The sequence below is a fragment of the Panthera tigris genome, chromosome D2 (assembly GCF_018350195.1).
Source record: "Panthera tigris isolate Pti1 chromosome D2, P.tigris_Pti1_mat1.1, whole genome shotgun sequence".
NCBI classification, from domain to species: domain Eukaryota; kingdom Metazoa; phylum Chordata; class Mammalia; order Carnivora; family Felidae; genus Panthera; species Panthera tigris.
This window is the reverse complement of record NC_056670.1, coordinates 33221197-33242579: the sequence shown is the minus strand read 5'-3', so window position 1 is coordinate 33242579 and position 21383 is coordinate 33221197. Positions and strand designations below refer to the sequence as shown.

General features: G+C 36.0%; 1 protein-coding gene across 6 annotated transcripts in view; it reads right to left on the bottom strand.

Moving 5' to 3' along the window:
• Positions 1-21383, bottom strand: part of FAM149B1 (family with sequence similarity 149 member B1) — an 83433-nt gene that overhangs the window by 30246 nt on the left and 31804 nt on the right. For 4 of the 6 annotated variants that reach the window (XM_042960527.1, XM_042960528.1, XM_042960529.1 and 1 more), the window contains exons 4-7: positions 20976-21118; positions 19790-19906; positions 17257-17421; positions 14626-14813 (exon numbers count right to left, since the gene is read on the bottom strand). In XM_042960527.1, the coding sequence (XP_042816461.1) occupies positions 14626-14813; positions 17257-17421; positions 19790-19906; positions 20976-21118 (613 nt within the window). Of the gene's footprint in view, positions 1-14625; positions 14814-17256; positions 17422-19789; positions 19907-20975; positions 21138-21383 lie in introns of all 6 variants that reach the window. The other 2 variants (XM_042960531.1, XM_042960530.1) reach the window with 1 other exon arrangement.

Genomic DNA, 21383 nt, shown 5'->3' with positions numbered 1-21383 from the left:
AGTGCTAGGTCCTTTAAGACTTTGAGTTTTGAATCACAGCCGTGTGCCAAAGAAAAAATGCAGTAAACTTGTGGCACACTGTAAACTGACTTCCCTCGCTATTCTGTGAGGGCTGCCTGAACAGCAGGGGTTGTGAGATCCCCTGTTCAGGGAGGAGAGATTGAGGAGGTGCCATTTCCTGCCCCCCGACATACACCAAAACAGTGGGACTTGAGAGAGCAACATAGTGGCCCCCAGTGGAGGCAAGAGCCACTTACACCAAACCCCTCTCCCCTATGCCTGGCAACTGCTTATTTACTGGGGCAAGACTGACTGAGCCAATGCAGCAGGACTCTCCTCCAGAAGACCAGCACAGCCAGTACCCTGTGTGTGCCAAGTGTACTGAAAAACAAGTGCTTCAAAATGACAACAGCAATTCTGGTAGAAATAGGACCAGGCTTACTTTTCTTTTGGAATCAGACTCATAGTTCTCATTTCCTCCCCGTACCCCTCAGGCTTCTTTTTTGCTTTTCTTTCTTTTTCCTTAATTTTTCCTTGGAATTAGCCTTGTTTTTTTGATTCACTGTTGGGGTTTTTTTGGTTCCCTTTCCTTTTCTCTTTTTTTGAGATCAGTTGTTTTTTTTTTTTTTTTTCCTCCTCCTTAGGCTTATTTTAACAAACAAATCAAAGCACACCTAGTTAAAGGTCTAGACACTCCCCACCACAAGCAAGGAGGAGCTCTGCAGAGGACTGACCAGTGGGAAAGAGCAGCCAAAACACAACAGCAGAGTGCACACCGGAAATGCTTCTGGAAATGCCAGGCCCTGGACAGTGTATGACCCCTTTTTAATGTAGCATTACTCTCAGGTGCAGGAAATGTACCAAGCTTTTAAAACACACAAAGACAGAATCTTAGCCAAAATGACAAGATGGAAAACTTCTCCCCAAAACAAAATTCAGGAAGAAATCACAGCTAAGGAATTGCTTAAAACAGATTTAAGCAATATATCTGAACAATAATTTAAAATACCACGCATAAGGCTAATAGCTCAGCTTGAAAAAAGCATAGGGGACACCAGAGAAATACTTGCTGCAGAGATCAAAGACCTAAAAACTAGTCAGGCTGAAATAAAAAACGCTATAACTGAGATACAAAACCAACTGGATACAGTCATAGTGAGGAGTGAAGGGAAGAGAGGAGAGAATAGGTGATATGGAAGATAAAATTATGGAAACTAATAAAGCTGAAAAGAAGAGGAAAAGGAAAATCTTAGATATTGAGAGGAGACTTAGAGAACTTAGTGATTCCGTAAAATGAAACAATATCTGTATCATAGGAGTCCCAGAAGAAGAGCAGGGAAAAGGGGCAGAAGGCTTATTTGAACAAATTATAGATGAGAACTTCCCTAATTTGGGGAAGGAAACAGGCATTCATGTCCAAGAGGCACAGAGAACTCCCCTCAAAGTCAATAAAAACTGGTCAACACCACAACATATCACAGTGAAACTTGCAAAATATAGAGAGAATTCTGAAAGCAGCTAGGAACAAAAGGTCATTAATCTATAAGGGTAGACACATAAGGTTAGTAGCAGACCTATCCACTGAAATTTGGCAGGCCCAAAGGGAGTGGCAGGAACTATTCAATGTGCTGAATGCGAAAAATATGTAGCCAAAGATTTTGCATCCATCAACGTTGTCACTCACAGTAGTGGGAGAGATAAAGAGTTTCCCAGACAAACGAAAACTAAAGGAGTTTCCCAGACAAACGAAAACTAAAGGCCACTAAACTGACCTTGCAAGAAATTTTAAGGTGGACTGTGTAAGTGGAGACAAAAAAAAAGACCAAAGCAACAAAAACTACAGTGGATCAGAGAACATCACTAATAATACTAACTCTAGAAGTAACACAATAGCACTAAATTCATATCTTTCAGTAATCACTCTGAATGTAAATGGACTAAATGCTCAAATAAAAAGACACAGTGTGTCAGAATGGATTAAAAAAACAAGATCCATCTAATATGTTGCCTACAAGAGACTCATTTTAGATGTAAAGACACTTGCAGATTGAAAGTGAGGGGATGGAGAATGATCTATTATGCTATTAGGCTATGAGGTCAAAGAAAGCCAAAGTAGCCATATTTATATCAGACAAACTAGACTTTAAAGCAAAGACTATAACAAGAGATGAAGAAGGGCATTACATAATAATTAAAGGATCTATCCATCAAGAATATCTAACAATTGTAAACATGCCCACAACATGGAAGCACCCAAGTATATAAATAATTAATCACAAACATGAAAAAACTCATTGATAATAATACAGTAATGTAGGGGCCTTTAATACCTCACTTACAACAATTGACAGATCATCTAAGAAGAAAATCAACAAGGAAACAATGGCTTTGACTGACACACTGAACTGGATGGACCTAACATATATTCAGAACATCTCACCTTAAAACAGCAGAATACACATTCTTCTCAAGTGCACATGGAACATTCTCCAGAATAGATCACATACTGGGTCACAAATCAGTCCTCAACAGGTACAAAAAGATTATGATCATATCATGCATATTTTCAGATCACAATGCTATGAAACTTGGTCAGCCACAAGAAAAAAATTGGAAAGCCTTAAAATACATTGAGGTTAAAGAACATCCTACTAAAGAATGAATGGTTTAACTAGAAAATGAAAGAATAAATGTAAAAAAATATGGAAGCAAATGAAAATAAAACATGACAGTCCAAACTCCTTGGGATGCAGCAAAGGCAGTCCTAAGAGGAAAGGCCTATCTCAAGAAGCAAGAAAGGTCCCAAATACTCAATCTAACCTTACACCTAAGGGATCTTGAACAGGAATAGCAAATAAAGCCTAAAGTCAGCAGAAGAAGAGAAATAATAAATATTAGAGCAGAAATAACTGATATAGAAATGACAACAACAACAAAACAGTACAACATATCAACAAAACTAAGAGCTGGTTCTTTGAAAGAATTAACAAAATTGATAAGTCCCTAGCCAGGCTCACCACCACCACCACCACCACCACCAACAACAACAACAACAAAAGGACCTAAGTTGATAAAATCATGAATAACAGAGGAGAGATCACAACCAACACCACAGAAACACAAACAATTATAATACTGTAACAAATTATATGCCAACAAACTAGGCAATCTGGAAGAAATGGACAAATTCCTAGAAACATACACACTACCAAAATTGAAAAGAAAGAGAAAATTTGAACAGACCCATAAGGAGCAAAGAAATTTAATCAGTAATCAAAAATCTTTCAATAAACAAGAGTTTTGGGGCAGATGGCTTCCCGAGGGAATTCTACTAGATATTTAAAGAAGAGTTTATACCTATTCTTCTCAAACTGTTCCAAAAAAACAGAAATAAAAAGAAAGCTTCCAAACTCATTCCATGAAGCCAGCATTACTTTGATTCCAAAACCAGACAAAAATCCCACCAAAAAGGAGAATTACTGGCCAATATCCCAGATGAGTCTGGATGCAAAAATTCTCAACAAGATACTAGCAAATCAAATTCAACAGTACATTAAAAAAATTATTCACTATGACCAAGTGAGATTTATCCCTGGGCTGCACAGCTGGTTCAATATTTGTGAATCAATCAACATGATACACCACATTAATAAAAGAAAAGGATAAGAACTGTATGGTCCTTGGGGCACCTGGGTGGCTCAGTTGGTTAAGTGCCTGACTTCAGGTCAGGTCATGATCTCACGCTTCGTCAGCTGTGCTGACAGCTCGGAGCCTGGAGCCTTCTTCAGATACTGTGTCTCCCTTTCTTTCTGTCCCTCCCCCACTCATGCTGTGTCCCTCCCTCTCTCAAAAATAAATAAACAGTAAAAACAAAAAAAGACCCATATGATCCTCTCAATAGATGCAGAAAAATAATTTTACAAAACGCAGAATCCTTTCTTTATAAAAACCCTTAAGAAAGTAGGGATAGAAGGAACATACCTTGGTATCATAAAGGGCATATATGAAAGACCCACAGCCAATATCATCCCCAATGGAGAAAAACAGAGCTTTCCCCCTAAGGTCAGGAACACAACAGGATGTCCACTCTCAACACTGTTGTTTAACATAATACTGGAAGTCCTAGCCTCAGTAATCAGACAACAAAAAGAAATAAAAGGCATACAAATGGCAAGGAAGAAGTCGAACTTTAACTCTTCAAAGATGACATGATACTCTAAGTGGACAACCTGAAAGACTCCACCAAAAGATTGCTAGAACTGATACATGAATTTGGCAAAGTCACAGGATATAAAATCGATGTACAGAAATTGGCTGCATATCTATAACCAATAATGAAGCAGCAGAAAGAGAAATCAGGGAATTGATCTCACTTATAATTTTTGGTGCAAGAAAAACCATAAGATACCTCAGAATAAACCTAACCAAAGAGGTAAAAGATCTGTACACTGAAAACTATAGAAAGCTTATGAGAGAAATTGAAGAAGACACAGAGAAATGGACAAACATTTCATGTTCATGGATTGGAAGAACAAGTATTATTAAAATGTTGATACTACTGAAAGCAATCTACATATTTAGTGCAATCCCTATAAAAATAATACAGCATTCTTCATGAACTAGAACAAACAATTTTAAAATTTGTATGGAACCACAAAAGACCCTGAATAGCCAAAGTAATGTTGAAAAAGAATACCAAAGTTGGAGGCATCACAATTTCAGACTTCAAGCTATATTACAAAGCTGTAATCAAGACAGTATGGTACTGGTAAAAAACAGATCAGTGGAACAGAACAGAGAATTCAGAAACAGACCCACTAACGTATGGCCAACTAATCTTCAACAAAGCAGGAAAGAATATCCAATGCGGGGGGAAAAGACTGTCTCTTCAGGAAATAGTGCTAGGAGAACTGGACAGCGACATGCAGAAGAATGAAACTGTATCACTTTCTTAACTCATACACAAAAATAAATTCAAAATGGATGAGAGTCCAAAATGCAAGACAGGAAGCCATCAAAATCCTACAGGAGAAAATAGGCAGCAACCTCTTTGACCTTGGCCACAGCAACTTCTTACTGGACATGTCTTCTGAGCCAAGGGAAACAAAAACAAAAAGGAACTATTGGGACCTCATCAAGATAACTTCACCCACAATCCCACAGCAAGAGAGAGAGAGAGGGGGAGGGGGAAGAAACATTGGCTCAGTTGTGATCATGTGGCATCTGGTGTGACATACTACTTATGTTGCAAAACACTGCTCGTTTATCAAGTTAAAATTTATTAGAAATGTTTGTCTTGTGGAACATTTGCAGAACGAGTTACTCACAATCCAAGGCTTTACATACAATGGAATATTACTTGGTAGTCAAAAAGAATGAAACCGGGGCACCTTGGTGGCTCAGTTAGGCATCCGACCTCGGCTCAGGTCACAGTTTGTGAGTTTGAGCCCCACATTGGGCTCTTTGCTGTCAGCACAGAGCCTGCTCCAGATCCTCTGCCCCTCCCCTGCTCACACACGCGCACACACACACACACACACACACATACACACTCACTCTCTCTCTCTCTCTCTGTCTCTCAAAAATAAACATAAAGAAAAAAACTTAATAAAAGAGCAAAACCTTGCCATTTGCAACAATGTGGATGGAACTAGAGCATATTATGCTAAGTGAAATAAGTCAGAGAAAGACAAATATTATGATTTCACTCATATGTGGAATTAAGAAAAAAACAGATGGACACTGGGAAAGGGGAAGAAAAATAAGAAAAGAGAGAGAGAGGCAAACCATAAGAGACTTTAAATACAGCGAACAAACTGAGGGTTGCTGGAGAGGAGGTGGTCTAAATGGGTGATAGCCATTAAGGAGGGCACTTGTTGGGATGAGCACTGGGTGTTATATGAAGTGATGAATCATTAAATTCTACTACTGAAACCAATACTATATCTATTTTAAATAACCTGAATTAAAAAAAAAACAATAGAATAGAACAATGAAACCGGAGCTGGTTCTTTGCAAAAATTAATAAATTTGATAAACTATAGCCAGACTTATCCAAAAGAAAAGAGAAAGGACCCAAATAAAATCACAAATGAGAAAGGAGAAATAACAACCTACACCATAGAAATACAAACAATTAGAATATTATAAGTATTCCAACAAATTGGACAACCTGAAAGAAATGGATAATTCCTAAAAACATAGATTACCAAAAACTGAAACAGAAAGAAATAGAAAACTTAAACCTTTAAGCAGCAAACAAATGGAATCAGTAAAAAAAAAAATAAATAAAATAAAAAAAAAATAAAAAAAAAAACAACTCCCAGACGAACAAAAGTCTAGGACCAGATGGCTTCACAGACAAATTCTACCAAACATTCAAAGAATAGTTTAGAGGTTAGAGTGGGAGAGAGCCAAAGCATAAGAGACTCTTAAAAACTGAGAACAAACTGAGGGTTGATGGGGGGGTGGGAGGGAGGGGAGGGTGGGTGATGGGTATTGAGGAGGGCACCTTTTGGGATGAGCACTGGGTGTTGTATGGAAACCAATCTGACAATAAATTTCATATATTGAAAAAAAAAAGAATAGTTAATATCTATTCTCAAACTATTTCAAAAAAATGGAAATGGAAGGAAAACTTCCAAATTCATTTTATGAGGCCAGTATTACCAAAACCAGATAAAGACACCATAAAAAAAAGAGAAGTATAGGCCAATATCTCTGATGAACACAGATGCAAAAATCCTCAACAAAATAACAAATATTGTTAAAATATCCATACAATCCATAAAAAAGAGGATTCAAGTGAAATCAGAAATGAAAAAGGAAATGTAATAACTGATTCCAAAGAAATAAAGGATCATAAGGGACTATGAACATTTCTATACCAACAAATTGGACAACCTAAAATAAATGGATAATTTTCTAAGAACATACAACCTACCAAGACTGAATCATGATGAAATGGAAAATGTGAACACACCAGTTACTAGTAAGGAGATTGAATGAGCAAGAAAAAACTTGGCAACAAACAAAAATTTGGGACCATATGGCTTCACTGGTGAATTCCAACAAACATTCAAAGAAGAATTAATACCAATCTTTCTTATACTCTTCCAAAGAACAGAAGAGGAAAGAACTCTTCTAAACTTTTTTTTTAAACAAGATTGGCATTACTTAGTACCAAAACCAAGGATGCCACAAGAGAGTACAGGCCAATATCCCTGATGAACATAGATGCAGAAACCCTCAAGAAAATATTATCACACCAAATTCCACAATACATTGAAAGGATAATATATCGTGATTAAGTGAGATTAATCCAGGGATGCAAGGATGGTCAACATCTGCAAATCAGTCAATGTGATACACTACATTAATAAAAATTAATATCATATGTGATAATCTCAATAGATGCAGAAAAAACATTTGACAAAATTCAAAAACTCTCAACAAAGTGAGTACAAAGGGAATGTACTTCAACATAATAAAGGACATATATGACAAACCCACAGCTAACATTATACTCAACAGTGAAAAGCTGAAAGTTTCTTCTAAGATCAGAAATAAGACAAGGATATGCACTCTCACCACTTTTATTCAACATAGTATTGGAAGTACTAGCCAGAGCAGTTAGGCAAGAAAAAGAAACAAAAGCTATTCAAATTGGGAAGGAAGAAATAAATCTCTCACTATTTGCAGATGATATATTATATAGAAAGCCCTAGAAATTCTATCAGAAACTGTTAGAACTAATAAATGAATTCAGTGAAGTTGTAGGATACAAAATCAATACACAAGAACGTACTGCATTTCTATACACTAATAATAGACTATGATAAAGACAAAATTAAGAAAACAATCCCACTTGCATCAAAAAGAATAAAATACCTACGAATATATTTAACCAAGGAGGTAAAAGACCTGTATACCGAGAACTACAAAACATTAATGAAAGAAACTGAAGAAGGCACAAATAAATGGAAAGATATTCTGTGCTCACAGATTAGAAAAATTAACATTTTTAAAATGTCCAAAACAGCCCCCCCCCCCCGCAAAATGCACAGATTCAATGTGATTCCTATCAAAATTTGAATAGCTTTTTTCACCGAAATAGAACCAAATAATCCTAAAATGTGTATGGAACCATAAAGACCCCAAATAGCCAAAGCAATCTTGAGAAAGAACAAAGCTGGAAGCATCTTGCTCCCTGTTTTCAAGCTATATTACATAGCTATAGCAATTAAAACAGTAAGGTGCTGGCATAAAAACAGACACATAGATCAATACAATAGAATAGAAAACTCAGAAATAAACCCACACATATATGGTCAAGTAATTTACAACAAAGGAGATAAGAATATAAAAGGAGTAACAGACAGTCTCTTCAATAAATGTTTTTTGGAAAGTAGGACCAGTATCTTACACCATGTACAAAAGTCAGTTTAAAATAAAGACTTGAAGGGGCGCCTGGGTGGCGCAGTCGGTTAAGCGTCCGACTTCAGCCAGGTCACGATCTCGCGGTCCGTGAGTTCGAGCCCCGTGTCAGGCTCTGGGCTGATGGCTCGGAGCCTGGAGCCTGTTTCCGATTCTGTGTCTCCCTCTCTCTCTGCCCCTCCCCCGTTCATGCTCTGTCTCTCTCTGTCCCAAAAATAAATAAAAAACGTTGAAAAAAAAAATTAAAAAAGTAAATAAAATAAAATAAAGACTTGAAGATAAGACCTGAAACCACAAAACTCCTAGAAAAAACATGAGGTAAGCTTCTTGACATGGGTCTTGGCCATGATTTTTTGAATCTGATGCCAAAAGCAAAACCAAGGAAAGCAAAAAACCCAAAAAAACAAAACAAAAAACACCATCAAATTAAAAAGCTTCTGCACAGCAAAAGGAAAAGTCAACAAAATGGAAAAGCAGTCTATTGAATGGGAGAAAATACTTGCAAATCATCTATCTGATAAGGGGCTAATTTCCAAAATTTATGAAAATATATACATAGCCAAAAAAAATCCAATTTAAAAATGGGCAGAAGATCTGAATAGACATTTTTCCAAAGAAGAAATACAGATGGCCAAAAGGTACATGAAAAGATGCTCTACATTACTCATCATCAGGAAAATGCAGATGAAAATTAAAATGCAGTTTCACTAGTCAGAATGGCTATTATCAAAAAGTCTAGAAATAACAAGGGTTGGCAAGGAGCTGTAAAAAGGTAACCCTTGTGCACTGCTTGTGGGAATGTAAATTGGTATATCCACTATAGGAACCAGTATGGATTTTCCTCAAAAAAATTAAAAGTAGAGCTACCATATGATCCAGCTATTCCACTTCTGGGTATTTATCCAAAGAAAAGGAAAATACCAACTTGAAAAGATAGATGTACCTCCATGTTCATTGCAGCATTGTTTACAGTAGCCAAGATATGGAAACAACCGAAGTGTCCATCAGTAGATGAAAGGATTAAAAAAAAAGCAACTGCGGTGTATATATACAAGGAAATACACTTCAGCCCTAAAAAAGAATGAAATCTTTCTATATGTGACAACATGAACGGACCTCGAGGGCAATATGCTAAATGAAGTAAGTTAGAGAAAGACAAATAACATATGATCTTTCTTATAGATGGAATCTAAAAATAAATAAATAAATAAATAAATAAATAAAACCAAGCTCATAGATATAGAGAAGAGATTGGTAGTTGCTAGAGGCAGGGCATAGGGAGTTGGACAAATGGATGAACACTTTTTGCTTTTGTTTTTAGAATGAATAAATTAAAAATTTTTTTTCATATCTATAAAAGAATGAATCACCAACAGACTCACATTTACATACAGGTTTAAAATATTTTAAAATGTTTAATGAAATAAAATTCATATAACATAAAATTCACCATTTTTAACCATTTTACAGTACACAATTAATTGGTTTTTAGTATATTCACAATGTTGTGCAGTCAGCACCACTATCTAATTTCAGAAAATATCTATCACTGCAAAGAGACACCACATACCTCCCAATTCCTTTCTCCCTATATCCCTTGGCAACCACTAAACTACTTTGTGCCTCTATGGATATGCCTGTTCTGGACATTTCAACTGAATAAAATCATACAATATGTGGCCTTTTGTGTTTGGCTTCTTACCCTTAGCATACTATTTTCCAGGTTTATCCATGTTGTAACATGCATGATTACTTAATTTTAGTTTATGAACTAATAATATTACATTGCATAGTACATTAGTTACTTATCCTGCTATAACAATATACCACAGACTGAATGGCTTAAATAACAGAAATTTATTTTCTTAAAGTTCTGGAGGTCAGAAGTTCAAGATCAAGGTGCTATTTGGCTTGTAGGCAGCTGTGTCCTTGCATTGCCACTTTTCCGTGCATGCACAGAAAGGGGGCTTTGGTCTCTTCCTCTTCTTATAAGGATACCAACTCTATAGGATTAGGTCCCCATGCTTATGACTTCATTTAACCTTAATTACCTTCCTAAAAGCCCCACCTCCAAACATTCACACTGGGGATTAGGTCTTCAACATATAAATTTTGAGGAGGACACAATTCAGTCCATAACATATGTATATACCAAATTTTGTTTCTCCATTCATAGCTGATGAACATTTGCGTCAATTCTAACTTTTTGACTATTATGAAAATGCTGCTATGAACAATCATACACAGGCTTTTTTGCAGAAAAGGTTTCAGTTCTCTTGGTTATATACTTTGAGTGGAATTGCTGGTCATACGGCAATCTTATGTTTAAGTTTTTGAGGAACTACCAAACTGTTTACATGGTAGCCACACCCTTCTACCTTACCACAGCAATGTATGAGTGTTTCAGTTTCTCCACATACTCACCAATACTTGTTATTGTCTTCTTCTTCTTTTTTTTTTTTTAATGTAGCCATCATAGTGGGTAGCCATCATTGTGATTTTGGTGTTGGTTTGTATTTCCCTAATGAATAAGGATGTTGAACGTCTTTTCATATGCTTACTGGCCATGTGTGTATCTTCTTTGGATAAATACCTATTCAAGTTGTTTGCCCATTTTTAAGTTGAGTTGTTTGTCCCTTTGTTGTTGAATTGTACTTTACATATTGTGGATGCTAGAATCTTATCAGGTGTATGATTTGCATATATATTCTTCCATTCTGTAGGTTGTCTTTTCACTTTCTTGATAATATCTTTTGATACATAGATTTTTTTTTTTTTTTTTTTTTTTTTGGATAAAATCCAGTCTATTGATTTTTTTGTTGCTTGTGGTCTTGGTGTCATATCTGAGAATCCATTGCTAAATCCAACCTCATTAAGATTTACTCTTATGTTTTCTTCTAAGAGTTTTATAGTTTTAGTTCTTAAATGTATGCTTGTGATCCATTTTGAGCTGATACTTTGTATGTAGTGTGAAAGAAGGGTCCAAATTCATTCTTTTTCATGTGGTTATCCAGTTTTAGCACCATTTGTTGAAGAGACTATTCTCCCATTGAATGGTCTTGGCACGCTTGTTGAAAATCAATTGGCTGTATATGTGAGGGTTTATTTCTAGACTCTTGATGCTATTCTGTTGATCTATATGTCGATTCTTATGTCAGTACCACACTGTTTTGGTTAATGTACCTTTGCACTAAGTTTTAAAATCAGGAAATGTGAAGCCTCATACTTTGTTCTTTTTTAATATTATTTTGGACATTCACTCAAATCTGTTTGGGGAATATTGCCACTTAACAATATTAAGTCTTCTAATCCATAAAACACAGGAAGACTTTCCAATTCTTTAGGTCTTCCCTATTTTCTTACAATAATGTCTTGTAGTTTTCAGTGTAAAAGTCTTACACTTTCTTGGTTAAGTTTATTTCTAAGTATTTTATTCTCTTTGATGCTATTATAAATGAACTGTTTTCTTAATTTCATTTTTGATTATTCATTGATAGAAGAATTTTGAGAAACATGATAGAGAAAACATAAATTGCCTTGAACAGACTTAGAAATTTGGATTTGGAGGATGCTCTATTGGAGGGTTCAGAAGGAAATGAGGAACATGTTATTAAAAACTGGAAGAAGGAGGTGCTTGTTATTTAGTGGAAGAATGTTTAGTGTAATGGTCTCCTGTGGTCATGTGGAAGGCAGGACTTAAAGTGATGGTTCTGGATGTATAGCTAAGAAGAGTTCCAATCAAAGTTATTGAAAGTGAGGCCTGATTTTTTTCCTGCTACTTATACAATAAAACATGAGATGAGAAAGAGAAACTGATGGAAAAAAATATTAAATGTAAAGAAACCAGGACTTTATAACTTTGAAAATTTTGTATCTCTAGATGGCGAAAGAGTTTAAATGAAAGAAGGCTGTCAGACCCTCAAAATTCTACTACCAGGGAGCAGTCTAATAAAACTACTCAGCTTTCACACATGTGAAAAAGGAAGGATGATTCAGAGGGCAAAACCAAGAGGCCAGAGGTTGGAACAGAGAGCTATTTCTAGGACTAGAACTCCCAGTATTTTCCCAACTGGACTTCAGAATTACTATAAACCTTTTTTTTTTTTAACCTTCCATTCTTTTTTTTTAGTGTTTATTTTGAGAGAGAGAGACTGTGAGTAGGGTAGGGAGCAGAGGGAGAGAGAGGGAGAATCCCAAGCAGGATCTGCACTGTCAGCACAGAGCCCGACATTGGGCTCGATCTCATGAACCATGAGATCATGACCTGAGCCGAAATCAAGAGTCAGACACTTAAGTGATTGAGCCACCCACGTGCCACTTAACCTTTCATTTCTGCCCACCCCCCTCCCTTATCTAGAATGTCTGTTATCCTTTCCCTGGTCCACTATTGTATGATGGGTGTGTTGGGGTAAGGCGACTTTTCTCTATGACAGGGATGGTTGGTTGGATTATATAGTTAGATGTTTATATTCCTATGTATATAGCCTTTAGTTTCACAGATATATAGATGGAAGAGAATTGGGCCCCAGTAACTTTACTTAATGTATTATATCCATTCATGGGAAGTTTATTCATACCAAGACCTAATTTAGATGATAGTATTTTGAACTTCTGAGCTATGCTATAATAAGTCTCTTGGGAATTTAGTGTATTTTGCATGTGGGAGCACAGGAATCATTAGGGGCAAGTGGGAGAATTGTAATGGACAAACTCTAAGCTTTGTGGACAAACTCTTTGTAATGGACAAACTCTTACCTCTTGGTGTTCACATTTTTTTTTTTTTTTTTAGTTTTTATATATTTTTGAGACAGAGTCAGAACATGAGAGGGGGAGGGGCAGAGAGAGAGGGAGACACAGAATCCGAAGCAGGCTCCAAGCTCTGAGCTGTCAGCATAGAGCCTGATGTGGGGCTCGAACCCACAGACCGCAAGATCATGACCTGAGCTGAAGTCAGAAGCTTAACCTACTGAACCACCCAGGCACCCCGGTGTTCACATCTTTGTAGAATCTCCCTTTGAGTGTGACTTACTCCAGACCAACAGAAGATGGTAAAAGTGATGAGATGTCACTTCCATGAATATGTTACATTATATAAGCTTCTGTTTTGCTGACTAGCTCTCAGCCTTTCTTGCTGGCTTTGAAGAAGAAAGCTGCTGTGACTCCTACAGTTACAAGAAACTCGATACTTCTAAGAACACACAAAAGGGGAAGTGTTTCTGTTCCTAAGTGAGCCTCTACATGAGAGCCTAGCTGTGGCCAACACCTTGATCACAGCTTTGTGAGATCCTAAGTAGAGAACTAGCTAAGCCATTCCTGGTCTTCTGACCCACAAATCTGTGAGATAAAAAATGTACGTTGTTTGAAACTGATAAGTTTGTGATAGTTTTTTGTGCAATACAGAAAAACAAAATAATTCTTAAAAAGCTAAATATACATTTAACCATATAATCAAACCATTCCACTCCTAGAAATTTACCTAAGAGAAAAGGAAATGTATGTGCAAAAAATTCTTGCATAGTAATGTGCATAATAGCTTTGCATATTATAGTCCCGAATTGAAAAGAACCCAAATGTCCATGAACAGGTAAATGGATAAACAAATTGTGCAACAGTGGAACACTTCTTGGGAATAAATTGCTGACGCACACATTTACATAGATGAATTTCAAAATGATCATGCTGAATGAAGGAAGCTTACAAAAAGGAAATACCCTGATTCCATTTATATGAAACTCTACAAAATAAAAACTAAACTATAGTGAAAAAGCACGTGGCGATTGGGGGTCAGGCAGGGGCAGAAAGGGATTACAAAGGTATTATATATATTATATTGACTGTTTTGTGGTTTCATGTATACATAGGTCAATTGACCAATTTACATTTTAAATATGAATGGTTTATTGTATAATCGCTTATTCTTAAGTAGAGCAGTTTAAAAAATGTATTTGCCACTTGCACATCTTTTTTCTCACAAATAATTATATTCAAATAAAACACAGTATAGTCATCATAGAATAGCCTTGTTACTCATCCACTCATTTTCAAATATTGTCTAAATATCTGTTAATGTCTGTGGAAAATACAAATGTGAGTCTTTTGCAGTAATGAAACATATAATCTGAAAGGCTAGTCAGGGTTTGGAAATCATAAATAATTATTTTTTTATGTTGTTTTCACAAAGATCCTTACCAGAAGCAAATCCCTCCCAATGACTACGTGTCAGCTGCTCCATACAGCTCAGAACTTTGCTCCACACGTCGTCAAACACATAAGCAAGGACGTCCTCTTTCATGCAGTAAAATGGAGCAATGGGAGGGTACCCTAATTTCTGTTTCTCTGGAGATGCGTGTAATTTCTTTCCTTGAAACCCCTCTTCCCTGTAACAGAAGCAAATAAGACTTCCTAGTTATTCTTTACTGAGTGTTCACCACTGTGTTTTGTGCTTCTCCAGGAGCGTGATTTGTGTCCCCTCCCCACATGTATATGTATGTAGCTCAGTATATGTATGTAGCATATGTGTTAAACTGTCTTGTGACCTAAGGGAGTTCTCAAACAGACTGAATTTCCCTTTTTACTCCCACCCCACCCCACTACTCTGCCAAAAAAAAAAAAAAAAAAAGAATAAGAAAAAGAAGACTGAGGTCTCATTGTGTATTTTTTAGCTTTGAACAGTGAACATTTCAGTTGAGCAATAAGCTATGACAAGCATACAGAAATAACCTTTTTGTTGTGACTGGATAACATTTAGATTACTATTCATGTACCATTTAATGATGGGCATGTGACCGTGTCACATAGTTATTTGAGGCAGTGATTCATTAGAGAAATAGTGTACTTTTATTAATCCAAACAAACAATTGGCATTTGGCTGGAAAGGGAAAGGAGGGGAGCCCACCAGCACAAGAAGCTACTGTGAGGCCTTTTTGGAGACCATGTAGCTATCTGTAGTCCAGAAACTCAGCCAAGTCTGTCTCTTCTCTGGAAGGGGGTACCAATAGCCCCAGTATTTGGGGGGCAAAGATCTAGCTGACAGATATGCTTACCTATGATAGACGTATTATAAATTAACACAAAGCAAATTCTGAAACACTTGGGCTATGAAGAAATATCTTACGGCCTCTCCCGTGAAAATTATCCCTGGGGTAGCAGAGGTGTCAAGAATTAAATAAGAAGCTCTAACTAGGAAAGAAGGATGCTAAGAGGTTTATGCAGGGCAGCTAAAGACTCTTTACTTCTTTCCCAAGGAAGAGCTGGCATGGCATTAAGTTGGGGAGAAGGCTGATTTAGTATTAATTGTATTTAAATTTATGTTTCTTTTTATAGGAGATAACACTTTCATATGATGAAAAAAAATTCACATTCTACAGAAGGAAATGTATTTATGTAGTGAAAAATAAGTTTACATTTCTGTCTCCCAGGCACCATTCCCAGAAGCAAACATCATACATTGGTCCAGGGAAATAGTTACGTTATACACTGCACTGCATTGTGGCCTTTTATTTAAAAATGTATCTGGCCCTCCATCTCTATTAATACATATGAATACGCCTCTGAAAAAATAGCTGCAGAGAATTCTACTGGATGTATCATAGTATATCTAACTATCCAGTTATTGATCAACCAGGCTTTTGTTCTTATAGTCAGTAGGACATTTAATATTCTTGTATGTAGTTCTTTGGCTACATGGGTATTATATCTGTAGGATAAATTCCTATAAATAGAATTATTGAGTGAAATGGTATATACATTTAAAATGGAAAGATATTTCCCACTTTCCTCTAAAGAGAGATAATCTTCAGTGTTGAAAAAATGTGCCTTTTTTCCATTCAAGGAATTATCAAACTTCTTTGTTTTCTCTGCCAGTCTGACAGATAAAATAGTATCTTGTTATAGTTTTAATTTGCACTGCTAATTGTGAATGAGATTGAATTTTATTTCCTTTATTTAAAATCCATTTTCTTTTGGGGCGTCTGGGTGGCTCAGTTGGTTAAGCGTCCGACTTGGTCTCAGGTCATGATCTCACGGTTCATGAATTTGAGCCCCACATCAGGCTTTGAGTGGACAGTGTGGAACCTGCTTGGGATTTCTCTCTCTCTCCCTCCTTCTTTGCCTCTCTCCCACTTGTTGCGCTCTGGAACTTTTAAAGGCTTGGAGGAATAGCTTAAGAGGTTAATGTTTCAGAAGGGTAGCATAGGATAGTGAAGAGAGTACTGGATTTAGAGTAAGATGAATATATTTTGTTTGGTTGTGTTTTTTTTCTGTCTTGGGGGAGCGGTTCTGAGTAGTAGATTTTATTATTTTTTCAATCCATTTTTAGCGAGAGAGCAAGCATGAGTGGGGGAGAGGAGGAGCAGAGGGAGGGAGGGAGGGAGAGAGAGAGAGAGAGAGAGAGAGAGAGAGAGAAAGAGAAAGAGAACCTCAAGCAGGCTCCACACTCAACACAGAACCCAATGCAGGGCTCAATCCCACAACCCTGGGATCATGACCTGAGCCAAAATCAAGAGTCAGACACTCAATGGACTGAGTCACCAGGTGTCCCTGAGTAGTATACTTTAGAAAAAATAGAGGGGTGCCTGGGTGGCTCAGTCAGTTAAGCATCCGACTTTGGCTTAGGTCATGATCTCACAGCTTGTGAGTTTGAGACCTTTGTCAGGCTCTGTGCTGACAGCTCAGAGCCTGGAACCTGCTTCCGATTCTGTGTCTCCCTCTCTCTCTGACCCTCCCCCACTCATGCTCTCTCAAAAATAAACATTAGAAAAAAATAGATATTAATACACAAAATAGGGGGGGAGTAAAAAGCTTAAAATACTTAACACTCACATATCAGTGTGGTCGAATGCTAGGTATTCCTCTATTATTCCTTCAGAGATTATACAGTCTTCCTCCTCTCTTTCCATAGAATACACACTAGGGGATTTGGCAATGGGAGATGCTTTGTGAGCATAAGAAGATGAAAAATGTAACTTCTTTCCCCTAATACCAAATCTGGGAGAGGAAAAAGCAATTATTAATTGTATATAACATAAACAGTTCCTACAGCAATTCAGTCATACAAGTTTCAGCTCAAAATCCCTTGCCCTGCTGACATCTCCCCAGTCTATTCATAGTCTTAATACCTATTGTTTCTCAGAACAGAAAGAATAAACACTAGCCATAGACCTACTCTGCCTAGGTGTACTGTGCAGTATCAAATACTATTTGCTGTCTTTTCAGATGCAACAGCTAAGGCTATGAGATAAGTTTAAAAATATTTAAGAATAACCAGTCAGAATGGCTAGTATCAAAAAGACAAGAAATAACAAATATGGGAAAGGATATGGAGAAAAGGGAACCCTCATGCACTATTGGTGGGAATGTAAATTGGTGCAGCCACTATGGTTCCTCAAAAATTAAAAATAGAAATACTATATGACCCAGTAATTCCACCACTGAATTCCACCTGAAGAAAATAAAAACATTAATTTGAAAAGATACATGCACTCCTATGTTTATTGCAGCATTATTTACAGTAGCTAAGATATGAAAGCAACTTAAGTGTCCACAGATAGATTCATGGATAAAGAAGATGTGGTATGTATATACAATGGAGTATTACTCAGCCATGAGAAAGGTTGGAACTTGACATTTGCTACAACATGGATGGACATAGGGCATATAACGCTAATTGAAATAAGACAGGAAAAGACAAATACCATATGATTTACCTTAAACATGGAATCTAAAAACCAAGAAAAAGGAATAAACAAAACAAAACAAATAGATTCATAAATACAGAGGACAAACTGGTGATTGCTAAAGGGAATAGGGATTGGAGGGTTGGCAAAATAGGTGAAGGGTATTAAGAGGTACAGACTGCCAGTTATAAAATAAATAAGTCACAGGAATGAGAAGTATGGCATAGGGAATATAATCAATAATATTGTAGTAACTTTGGTGGCAGATAGTAACTATACTTATTGTGGTAAGCATTTTGTAATTTATATAATTGCTGAATCACTATGATGTACACCTGATACCAGTATTTTATATTTAAGTCTCTTTCAATAAAAAAATTGATGAAAAAATTAAGAATATTAATAATTACAACTTTCATGTACCTCAGGAGATAATATGCTTATTTCAGTAACTCCATCATAGTTCAAAATGCATATGCCTTAAGGGCAGGGATCTTCTCTTATTTATATTTAAATTTCTCTTCCTACCCAGGTATTCAATGAATATATGATGACTCATTCAGTTCAGAATCTTTACTTTGGAGAAAACCAGTCAAATCTGAGCAGTACAGTTTTTTTAAATGGCTCTGTTTAATGAAATATTAAATATAACCAATGTATATTTTGTGATATTCTTTATAATTTTGTACCTTAAGTATTTTTTAATGGAAAAAAAAAAGAATAAACCTGTGGCACTTTTCAGCAAGGCTAGTGGGAAAATCTGACTTGAACACATTTTGGAAATATGTGCAAATATTTAAGAAGAATATTTAAAATATTTGGAAATATTTCCAAATTTCTCCCATTCCATAGGTTGCCTTTTAGTTTTGTTGATTTGTTTCCTTCACTGTGCGGAAACTTTCTATTTTGATGAAATAAAATAGTTTATTTTTGCTTTTGTTTTCCATACCTCAGGAGATATATCTAGAAAGAAGTTGCTACAGCCAATGTCAAAGAGGTTACTGCCTGTGTTCTCTAGGATTTTTATGGTTTCAAGTCTCACAGGTCTTTCATCCATTTTGAATGTATTTTTGTGTATGATGTAAGAGAGTGGAACAATCCTATTTTGGTTTGTTTTGCTGTTGTTTAAAGAGTTTGAGGTGTTCAAAAGAATTTAGCTATTTTAAATATACTAATTACCCATTTTAAGTTAATAAACTAATAGCAGTTTAACTTCTGTAAAGAAATTAAGTTGTAATTAGTATTATATGTTTAAGAAAAATTACTTTTTCAGTATTTTTTCAAAAAATCTTTAAAGTGTGTTTCTCAAACTCCTAAATCTCCTGAAACCAGTCTATCTACACTTTATTTCAAGAAGGAAATGCCTGTATCTATAAATATATAGAGATAGAGATAGAGACATAGAGATAGAGACATAGACAGAGACAGAGATAGAGATAGAGATAGAGATATATCTGAATAACAAAAGTATCCTTAAACCCTAGGGAATGACTTACTTTTTGAACAAAAAAATTATATAATAAAATTCTCTATGCATAAAAACTGTGGTCAATCTTAACAGCATTTTCTGTGCTTTATTAAATACCATCAAGTAAAACATAAGTTTTTTAATCCCCTAGTATAACTGGCAGAATATAACACTTTGGATACATAAATACTTACATATTAGAAATACTTACATAGTAGAATCTCTTTCTTGAGAAAGTGTTGTCTCATGTGAAACTGAAACAACAGAAGGGGATCTAGGATATAGTCCATATCCTTCGCTTGGAGTGATTATCTGCCTACCCAGGATCCTTCAAAATGAACAACGTAAAGAGACAATCAAGCACGTTCACCTGGCATACATACAAAATGTAGATATTCTTGGAACAAATATGATGGCTCTCTATAAAAGTCCAGTGCATACTTAGTACGCTACTGATTAAGAATGATTCTTAAGAGAAAAATGTGAATCCAGAATCTTATTACAGGTTATAGCTTTCTTCCACAGAATAGAGATGGAAAAGATAAAGCTATAGCCTCACACTGCTGAAAAAATCCAAGGAAACTGAGCAAAAATTTGTAATTTTCCCTCCATCCTCTACAATAATCTTCATTAAATCTGCTAAAATGGATGAAAGCCAAGCCAAATTAGTGAAAACTATAAATTATATTCTTAAGAACATGATGCTATATAAATTTTAGGTATAAATTTTAAGTAGTAAGTATAGTAACTTACTATAGTTACTATACTTACTATATAAGTAAAGGAAGTAAGGGAAGTAAGTGAGGGAAGCTTCCTAACAGCTTATGTCTGCTTTTAAATTTGTGTAAGAATTTTCTTGTAGACAACAGTGTAAACAAATACATTTTCTGACCCTCTTGCTCCAAAGAAGAGCTCTTTGGACAGCCACAATGCATAGATCTCAGCTACAGGTAAAGGAACTGTTTTTCTCAATTAGGACAACATGGTGGTAGTTATGAACACTCTAAGAAACTTCCATCAACTTCAGTTTTCTCTCAGTGCAGTCTTTATACCATATGGCCTTATTTACATTCATTAAAACCAAGTCCATAAAGATTTCAGAATACAAGCTTTTTTTGGATATCTGCTTTTTTAAAATTATTTTTTAATTTTTTTTTTTTTATTTTAGAGAGACAGAGAAGACAGTGAGGAAGAGGGGCAGAGGGAGAAAGTCTTAAGGAGACTCTATGCTCAGTGTGGAGCCTGACGTGGAGCTCGATCCCCCAACCTGAGATCATGATCTGAGCCGAAATCAAGAATCGGACACAGCCAACTGAGCAATCCAGGCGCCCCTAGATATCTGCTTTTCAAATTTTAGTATTAGCCATGAATACAAGCCAGATCTAGGGCTTTAATACCTGAGGTGAGGAAAGCTGCATATCCATTGTTGGCACTCTTCCTGTAGACTCTTAGTATGCACACTCAACTTCTGCTCATACAAGAGCTCGTCAATGGCTGTGAACATTGCCTGGACCTTTTCAGTGGCATTTTGATCAAGCTCCTGGAAGAAAATATCACCCCTAAATATTTAGGTGAGCTTTTAAAGTCCTAAAGTTTGAAAGCAATCAAATTTAAAATTTAGTCCATTTGAAATACTGTTGAATTTCCATTAAAAAATTTAGTGAATTTTCATCTTATAATATTCAGACTTCCTTCCTATTCCTATGTAAACAAAATTTATAGAAATACCTACTTTTTTAAAGTAACATTTTCTTCATTATAAAAATACTATGTTTATTGCAATCATTTTGAAAGATCCAGAAAAA